Below are 10000 nucleotides of genomic sequence, written 5' to 3'. Positions count from 1 at the left end.
CAGTTAGGATTGATAATGCTTTAGCTTGGGACTAGGATGTAACTGTGACAAGGCGTGACTGACCGGGGCGGGTGCTCTAGAGGGGACCAAGAACAATTGATGCCATTTGGCTGGGCTAAACAGAGTATTCAAAAGACTTGTAGAGGTGGGGGTTGAGGGAAGTAGTACTGTGTAGGGGTGGACAATGAGGCTGCAGAGTAGTGATAAAGGAGAAGGGAGTAGTAGATGAAGAAAGTTGTGGGGGGTGGAGGAAATGAAGTAGATGGTGCTTTCTGGAGGTTTGTTATGACCTTGGTGGATGATTTCGACTGGACTGAGGTGATAGTTGGCATTGAAGAGAAGGTAGTAGTAGTAGTGCTCAGAGTCGTGGTCAAAGGGGAACCTGGGTTGGGGAACCAGAATTTAAATCTGTGGGGATAGTTGATGAAGAGGCAAGCTTCAGTGGCCCTAAAACGGTACAAAATCTTCATTACTGTCCAGGGTAGGCTTAGAGTACTTTTGGGAGGGGGGGAAGTTTGAATCTGAGAACTGCCACCTCAGACTCTCACTTTATTTATAGGAGGTATAAATACTTAAAGCCAAATATTCTTGATATATAAACTTTTCTCTTTTAAGGACACCGAAATAGTATTAATAGGAAGAAAGCAATGAATTCCACAAAATTTATTTCCAATTTTTATTTGCATTTCAGCATATCTAAAGTATACTTAATTCTCGCTCTCTTCATTTTCAGAAACAAGACCTATCAACGAAGATACAGAGCATGCTTAGGAACATCTAGGACAATTCTTAATCAGGTTTTTTTTTGTGTTTTTTTTTTTGTAAATATAAATATATAGTGAATTAACAAAAACAGAAACAAAAATATGTATCAGTGATGAAATCTGTCATTCAAGATCACAAATGAACCTTCACAAAGTGGAATGCAACAAAACATTTCTTACATTAAATTTACGCAGTATACATAGAAAGAATACAATGGCATCGTATATTTGCTAAAATTCTACCCAGTTGACTTCTCTCAAATTTAAGTTATTTCTCTCAAACAATCAATCAAATAAAATGAATGAATCAAACCTCATGGGCACCTACAGTTAGTGTTGTGCTGATCTTAGCTTACAGGAAAGGATCCCAGCCTATCCAAGATCTTCCAAGGATATTAGGGTCTGTCGCTTGTTCAAGAAGGACATCTACCTGCTGGTGAGTGCTGAGTCCTCGCTCACCAACACTGGCTCGGACGGATTCTCCTCTGTCGCCTAAGACAGCTTGTTTGAGGTTCTCAAAAGCCTTCTGTTTCACTACAAACTTATTTTGGGAAACTGCCCATAAAGTTATGTAGGCTGGGTTAATGTCACTCAGCTTATCGTTTAGTAATTCAATTCGTTTGTTAGAAAACAGTTCTACTTTGCTGTCCTTGGTGTCACCTTCCTGTTTCTGAACAAAATCTAGCCAGTCTTTTGTTGGCTCTTTGACAAAGGCCTCTAAAACTGCTGTCAGTACATGGCGCGATTCTTGAAGTGCTCCCAGTGCAGCAACCATGATTTCTTTCAACATTCCAACTTGGCCTATTGGCTGGAATACATTTACAATTTGAGGACTCAGGCGAAACGGCATCAACTCTGGAACTGGCAGAAACTGCACAGCACTTTCAAAATGGTGGCCAAAGTCAATCCCAACAACACGACCAGTCTTCAGACTTACGAGGGAATTGCTACAGTGACGATCACCAATGCCCAAAAGCCACTGTGAGATACATAATGCTGCGTAACTCACTGCAAAAGCACTTCTTAGACTGAAAAAGCCCTCAGTGTTGCTCGACATCCTCACAAGTCCCCGGCGTAAGACATCCCATGGTATCTTGTTCACAACTTCTTCATATGCCTTTATAACATCACGCTTTTTGGCTTTCTTGGCAACATTATAATTTTCATTCTTTCCATAAAGAGCCCTTGCTTCCCCATAACATTTTGTTTCATTTTCTCTATATGATTCATTTATAAAGTCCTTTAGGGGTTGAGTAGAATCAACCCACTGCAAGATGCCCACTCTCAGTGAAAGTGGGATCACCTGATAGGTGTCCAGTGAAGGAACAGATGAAGCTTTGGTGCAAAGTGGCGACCTAGCATATATACTGTTCATCAGTGTAAACATCTGCTCCATCCTCTGGTCAGTGCGGAGATCTTCTCCCCACTTCACAAGGAACTTGTATTCCTTTTCATCGTCACCTCTAATTATAATCCTCATTGGCACGCGCATTGATGACATAAGCATGACATTTTCATCGAAACTTGAAATCTTTACATGATACTCAGGTAAAGGTTTGGACATTCCAGTATACTGACCAGGCAACTCGAGCACTTCTGAATACCTTGATGCCTGAAAATTGGCCAGCCAGGGTGAATAGGCCTTCAACTGCCGGGGCAACTTTTTTGACTCCTCTGGAGACAGCTGTAAGAATCTTCCTATCGAGCCAAGTTCCTTCTGAATATCTCTTATAGACAAAGACTTCGCCTTCTTCAGATTTTCACCGAATGCTTTTGCAAAAGCTTCACCCATTTGTTTCTTTGCTCGGTCTTGCCTGGTATATGCCTCACCCTTTTCCTCTGCATTTCCTTTAGAAGACCTGCTCTGTACTTTTAAGAACTCACTTTCAATCTCCTTTAAACCCAGTTCCATCTTTTGTTTGTCTTTCTCTTGCAAAACATTTTGAATTGCATCTTTGCATGCAATGGACGGAACCACCATAAGTGACATTGCTGACACAAACTGATGTAGAAGTCTGTGTGAGCTGAGTAAGGCCTCTACCCTTTCACACATGGATTTAGCAAGTTTGCCTTCGTGACTACTGAAGTCATACTGTTGTTTGCTAATCCCAAAAGGATATATAACTGCATGGGGGTATTCTGCTGCCAATCGCTCAACCACCGGCTGAAGAGCAGGCCCTGGAACTTTATCCACATATATAAGAATGTGACTTAGCCAGAGCAAGAACATCCATATTGGTACCTTCTCAGATTCCTCCTGGAAACATGATAAAAGACTTGCATCCTCATTCATTAAATTTATCAGACGCGGGAAATGAAAATGAGCATCTCGTGACCCATTTGCCATTGCTCGGAGGACTGAGACCATAAGGGCTTTGGTATACTGTGACACATCCACATGATCTTTCCATTTTATAACACATTCTTCACAGTACTTGGCAAGTGCCATATGAGCTTCACTATCTGATTTCTTCAAATCATCTTGATTCAAAGCATCACTTTTTACCAGTTTGCCTTCTGCACAAGTCATGGCAAGCTGAAGGCTTTTATAACTGCAGCTAAGCAGCTCTCTATACCAGGATTCCTTTCCATCTGCACTTTCAAATTTCTTTGATAACACCTTCATGTACTGATTATCTTCTGCCCAGTCATCACCCATATCCTGAATAGCACGGCAAATTTCCAAACAAAGGTGACTTTCTAATTTCAAATACTGTATCTCCACCCTTGGGTTTTGATCTAGTATTGACATTGAGCTTACCCTGCCTAAATATTTGGCCCATGCCTCCACTAGGTATTTTAGCCGATCAGATTGCTTTCCTTGACCCCTAAGGATGTGGGTCTTTGCCATCAAGAAATAGAAATGTGCTTTGGAGTACTCGTCTTCGGACAGAGAGCTTATTTTCTTCAAATGTCGATTTGCCAAATGGTAATTGGAATTATGGAGAGCTGCCCTAATCACAAACCTGTGAGTGAAGTTCTTTGTGTCCTTAATAAGGTTTGAAACCTCCAAAGAGTCTTCTGGTAATTTCTTCTCCATTATGTGTAAGTACAAGTCCCGATATGAAGCCAAGCACTGGGTCAAGAGCGGGTTATCATCAATGCGGCATTTCTGTTTCTTCCAGTTGGTAACTGTTTGCTTGACTTTCGAAGAGTAAAAGTCTCGGTCTGCATATTTAACATTGTTCAAGCAGTCACTGAGCTCTGTTAGCAGCTGAACATTTTGCAAAGTGTCCAATAAAGGATTGGGAGTAAGAACCGAGTACTGAGATAATGTTAAAAGGGTCATTGATGTGGCAGTGTTTGCATAAACCTTTGCCTGTTCAAATTTCTCTTGGTGAGCAGCTAAGACACCTAACTGAAGCGACAAATCTCCCTCCAGCATGGATCTATGTCGATGATCTCCCATTGACTGATCTATGAAAGCAATGAGATTTCCATCAGTCTCTGATCCATCCAAGATGTTCATGAGTTTAGAGTGGACCAGGGCTGGGAGGGCAGCTGCAGTTGGCTTGGGAAGGTCCCACACCCGGTTCAGATCAACACCGCCAGCATCATCTTGCAAGAACCGCTTTTCTACAAAGTTCTCCAATTCCGACCACTGCCCAAGGATGGCTGCACAATTGGAATACCATTCCTCCCAAAGGCGATTCTGAAAATATATTGTATATCAGTGCAAATTAAAAGGAGAGAAATCATTATGCAAAGGTTGCAAGAGATAGAAAAAAAGAGGAAAAGCAGTAAAACTTTCTACAGAAACTAGACACAAACGGAACTGCAAAAGTTGGTCTGATCACAAGCTGGTGACCTAGTTTTGAAGCAGATAGAAGAAAGAAAAATCCATGATTAAAATAAAAAATATAGAGACAATGGGAAGGGATATCTTGACAGCTATTAGTTGTATATAGGAGATGGAGGAATATGGGAAAGAAAGGCAGAAGAGATATCCTTACTTCTGCAGGCAGAGGTTCCTCTTCCCAGTCAGTCGTGTCTAGGGATTGGCGATAGAGAAGGAAAGCCTTTACATGGTTATTTGTTGCTTCAGCCTCAAGTGCCTTCTGTGTTTCCTCCTTTATGGCTCCTAATTTTCCTTGGACAACTCCTCTTACCACATCCCACATGTTGAGACTCTTGTACATTCTGACAAGGAGAGTGAAAACGAACATTCATAATATTTGGGGGGAATTTACTTGTTAACTATCTCTTATTATTATCCATCTCTGCCACCAAAATATTATTCAGCTTCTACATTCAGTGTTAACTTAAATTCTTATCTGAAATTAATGAGTGATTAAAAAGAAGAAGGTTCTTTCAATAAACCAAATCTAGGAAATTAAGAAACTTACTCAGCAATGCTAAGCCAAAGGGCATCATCCTGTGACAGGGCATCTGCATCTCTGCGCATCTTCTTACGTGCTGGGTGTGGCTCCTCTCCTCGCTTGGACAGCAAAGCCTGCCTCTCCAGCACCAAGATGCCTAATGCTTCCAGTCGACTTCCCAAACAAGCTGATAGAAGAAAGTATTGTACTCTTTTATGGATCTCAATTGCTAATTAAGACGAGATTATAATAATTGTTGCCTTAACCGACCATTGCCAGGAGAATGTGTCCATTGTGGTATTGTTTTGTGAAATGTCTTGGCACATAGATGGCTCCAAAAATAATTAGCCACAAAGGAGTCAATCATTAGACCATATGACCTCACTTAATTTCACCTTTACTTGACTTTGTGGGAAAAAAATTTGTTTATACTAACACTATCAATATCAGTGCTGTTATTATCATTGTATATATTATAATTGCGATAAAGTTATGGACATTACTAATAGCAATAGAAGATACTAGGAAATATTTCCAAAAATCAAGGAAAAGTTAAACAGGTGAGATAGATAGGTAGCAATCATAACTGGCTTACTGATGACTTAATATTTTGGAGCCATCTATGTATAAAAAAAATTAATATATTGAACTCACAGTGGGCATGGCATGTATGTACATGCCATCCCTGGCAGCATCAGACTAAATGCCTATTCATGGAGATGTTCTCTTGCTCTTAGGGATTGAATCTTACTTTGTAAAATGTTCTATTTATTTTCCAGGATAGAAAAAGAATTTTGATACTTGGACATGAATGAGCTTTCACTTCATATTATGAAATGGCTAGCCAACACCTCTGAAATTATTATTGCCATCATTACTGTTGTAATTTGAAAAACATGTGGATACAGGGGAAATTAATTATGGTAAAAAAAGAAAGAAAATACCTGTTTTTGGATAGAGAAAAGTAAAAAATAGAGAAAATGTAATCACAAAACATCTAAGATATTTTGAACATTAAATCTTGATGATGTCTGAATGCTACCTGATGATCATAAGTAGAATGCAATTAATGACTCATTATGTCAAAAGTGTGCCAGTAGAGAGCTTTTCAGTTCCAAGACTCTGATTATTTGAAAACTGAACCACAACAGTGAACAAAAGGAAACATTACCTGAAACCACCAGAGAAATAGTGACAGAGTTGCCCCATCTCTCAGTGAGACTTAAAAGAAAGCATCTTTACCTGCTGTTAGTGTCTCAGGGTTGGTTCTAACATCATTGTTGATCATCAAATGCAACACTGTCCTTAGCATTTGTGGGCAACACATGTAACTGTTACTAAGGATGCTGTTAAGGGCTTCATGCAACTGCTGGTTCCACTCTTGCTCTTCTCTGTGGGGCATAGTAGTCTCTGCACTATTTATCACACCCTGTGCAAGGACTTCAAACAGTAAACGAGCCACCTTCTCATCGCGCTGCAGAAAGAAGACAAACGATCAGGAAAAGAGTCTCTAATTTAGGCATCAGGAATTGCTTATCATACAAGTAAAACTATCATACAATAATCTGAGTATTTTGGTATCAAAAACACAAGCAGCTGGTTAAGTCAACAGTAATGAAAACAAAAGGCTGAGCTAGTAATTCTTGCAATCTATGATAACTTTTAGATAACAACAAACCTGGGAGAGTGCTTGCAAGGGTGCAATCAAAGCCCGATGAGGTATTTGGACATCTGGAAGCTCACCAACACGATACTGCCTGTACATTGTTACCTGGCAGAAAAAAAGAAAAGAAACATCAGACCTTTCTACCAAATTTCATCCTCTTTTAACCCCTTCCCAACGGGTCACGCCATGAGGCATCAAAACAAAATGCTCGATCTGTGGCGTGCGGCTGTGTGCCGTGGCGGTGCGCCAAAGCACTATGAGCCAGTGATTCGGCTTGATGTACCAAACTCCCACGCTCTAAGTCGGCGCGTTGCCATTGATCTCTAGAGCGTAGTTTTTTGTTTTTTTTCTTCATCTGTCATCAAGGGGTTAACAGCAATACTAACTCCTTATGAAATTCACTTACTCAACTGCAGAGAAACAGTAAACTAGTACTGTATAAAATTACATCAAAATATCAATGAGCAGGGATAATTTAGAAGTTAGATTGCTCCTAAGAGTAGCCAGGCTACTAAATTATTTAAATATGATCTTAAAGTTCCAGGATGAAAGTAAAGTAAATAAAGGGTAGCTATTATAAAATTATCCACATGGTGGAGAAGGGGATGATGAGGTAAAAAAAAAAAGGAAGTTTGATCAATCCACATAAGAGGGCAAGCCAAAAATACATAAAATGGCTTGATCAATCTACATATCCACATACCTGGGCCTCTCTTCTGAACTTCCTCTCCTTCTCTAACTTCTCTCTTAGTTTACTACGTCTTTCTTCCATTTTGGCAAAGTAAATAGACTCTTTTTCCCTGTCTTGGTTCTTCACAAATCTTCTCCTTATCAACTTTGACTGGTTAGTATCAGCTGCATCTGTATATCAAAGAAAGATAAATCAAGGAATAAAAAGAAAGCTAAACAAGAACAATCTTGATTTGTCTGTTGTGATTTTTACCTCAAACTAACATCTTACATAAAGAAGTAACCTATCAGCATACTAATCCATTAGCTCAACCTTGGAAATCTCAATCTCAAAGAGGTAATAGAGCAAATACACACTGTAGGGTGACTAACTAACTAATCTCTTCACCGGGTATTTTGTTTCATATCCTATATCAAATTTCAGTTCCTCTTAATTCTTACCACTGCCATCAGGTTCATCTGCGGGTCTCATTCTGGAGTTCCCAATACCTGGACGCTTGAAACGCTTCATGTCTTTCTGGCCTGCGAATAAGATGTCATAAAACTGAGATCTTTGTAGATACAGCATGATATTTTATACGAGATATATAGAAGTACTTATAGTTACATAAATAATTTTATCATCATTATATCATTTCCTGTGTGTGTCTTTTCTATTTCATCCATTACCAACCACTTTAAAACATTACCTACCTACAGAAATAAATACTGACCTGAAGCCCCAACATTAAAAATGAGTCCAGAGGTGGATCCCTGTGTGGGAGCATGAGTGGCCTCATACTCCATGTCAGCCAATGTAGTGTCAAAAGTTGAATCCGTGACCCAGTTGTAAGTGGCGCCTGTAGACAAGACAATATTATATTTCTCTACCTACTTGTGTCACAAAAGGAAACATAGAAAGACCAAAGGTATTAATGGTTACAGTTGCTTTGTTTATCTGTTGGTCACTGAAAGTTTTTAGGGGACTTTAATTATAATAAAAGTAAGGTAACTGTTATAGCAGGTCTAGTAAGGGGTTTTGGTGGTATGTAAACTGCAAGTAAAAGTAAATTTAATTCACCATATATGTATTATCAAATTACTAAAATGTATTTAAGGCAAAATTAAGAATTCACATCACACAACTTATATTGTTATATAATCTAACCTGATGTCAGCCATAAAGTATAAACAGTTTATCAACATTCCATGAGTCTATTATAAGCTAATACTGTATACCATATTCCTTGGTATTTTTTCAGAGAGAATAATACATTACATGCAATTATAATTATACTACACAACATCTTTCAACTTGATATATTACCAGGTGCTTGAGTAGCAGAAAAAACATTTGCCAGCGTTGCCTGCACACCCGCTGGACCATCCGTTTCCATATCTACATCACTCCCTTGTGTGTAGGACAACAGGGAGTTTAAAGAAGTGTCATTGCTTGCCTGAGTCTCTGCAAACATTGGGATCATGGACGCATGCCTGGCACGCCATGCTGTGCTCACTTTCATTTCCTGTTTGGATGAGTGTATAGACACTGATCAATTACTTTTTGCTAGTTAGCAATATACTACTTGCATGGATTATCACATAAAAGCAAGTAGTAACATTGCTATACAGAACTATTCCAATATCTCATACCCTCTTCCATATCTGAAATAATGATAATGATAATGATAATATCATTAATAATAAAAATATATGGCTTTTACAAACCTTCCTCATATATGGATTCCTTTGGTCATAAATGTGCAGTACTCACCCTGAATTTACACTCAGTCAGTGGTTGGTCAAATATGTTCCTCTGGTAATCTGCCGAGTGCCTTGTTGCTTCTAGGAGAACATAAATAGCCATCTGCAAGAACGAGTCCTCACTCTCTGGGCTGTACATCTTTCTTAGGATGTGAAGGAGGCATTGATTTAAGGTCATACTTCGTGCACCTGAAAATTATATCTCTGATTAAGAAATTGTAAGATTATAACATCAATTCTGTATCTCTATTCATTGAAAACAATACATACTTTGTGAAATCTCCGAGACAATACACATTATGCTTTCCTATAATTTTTACCTTCTGACAACAAACAGGGGAAAGAAACTCAAACAAATGGAAGAAGAAAATCAACTAACAAAAGGAAATCTATGAAAGTAATCTTATCTTATTGCCTATTTTCCTAAATTAAAAAGAAAGAAAAAGTGTATTTTCCATAATCTTTTAGTTATACAACTATCAGTTATACAAGTAAAAAGAAAATACTCAAGGCAAATCTTCAACATTACCTTGCAACCAGAAGTTGAGAACAATCTGCCGGAGAGCGGCATCCTCTTCCTTTACTGCTTTAAGCAACACTCCACGAGCTTGGGATTCCAGCTGATGCCCATCTTCAGTATCACTGTTACTAGAAAGGAAAATAATCTTCAATGGATGTTTTTCCATACCTTTTAAGGGTTCTTAACTTGTTGACACAGGGATCTCATGTGTATATATATATGGCGTATCTAATTCAAATCTAGTCTACAAAGGAGTGAATTATTAGTTCTACCTAATCTCATCTGTTTACCCTTTCCT

At 38.8% G+C, this 10000-nt stretch overlaps 1 protein-coding gene across 2 annotated transcripts in view; it reads right to left on the bottom strand.

Moving 5' to 3' along the window:
* Window positions 1–662: 662 nt before the first annotated feature.
* LOC125047435 (DNA-dependent protein kinase catalytic subunit-like) overlaps window positions 663–10000 on the bottom strand; it is a 35713-nt gene continuing 26375 nt past the window's right edge. For both annotated transcript variants that reach the window (XM_047645636.1, XM_047645637.1), the window contains exons 40-50: window positions 9712–9830; window positions 9193–9371; window positions 8746–8944; window positions 8153–8278; window positions 7881–7961; window positions 7453–7610; window positions 6762–6854; window positions 6326–6557; window positions 5111–5270; window positions 4718–4904; window positions 663–4416 (exon numbers count right to left, since the gene is read on the bottom strand). In XM_047645636.1, coding sequence (XP_047501592.1) covers window positions 1117–4416; window positions 4718–4904; window positions 5111–5270; window positions 6326–6557; window positions 6762–6854; window positions 7453–7610; window positions 7881–7961; window positions 8153–8278; window positions 8746–8944; window positions 9193–9371; window positions 9712–9830 — 4834 coding nt within the window. In that variant the 3' untranslated portion in view covers window positions 663–1116. The remainder of the gene's footprint in view (window positions 4417–4717; window positions 4905–5110; window positions 5271–6325; window positions 6558–6761; window positions 6855–7452; window positions 7611–7880; window positions 7962–8152; window positions 8279–8745; window positions 8945–9192; window positions 9372–9711; window positions 9831–10000) is intronic.

Source organism: Penaeus chinensis, chromosome 41 (assembly GCF_019202785.1).
Source record: "Penaeus chinensis breed Huanghai No. 1 chromosome 41, ASM1920278v2, whole genome shotgun sequence".
In the NCBI taxonomy this organism is placed as follows: Eukaryota; Metazoa; Arthropoda; class Malacostraca; order Decapoda; family Penaeidae; genus Penaeus; species Penaeus chinensis.
The sequence above is the reverse complement of the archived record's forward strand: the minus strand, read 5'-3'. Positions and strand labels throughout refer to the sequence as shown.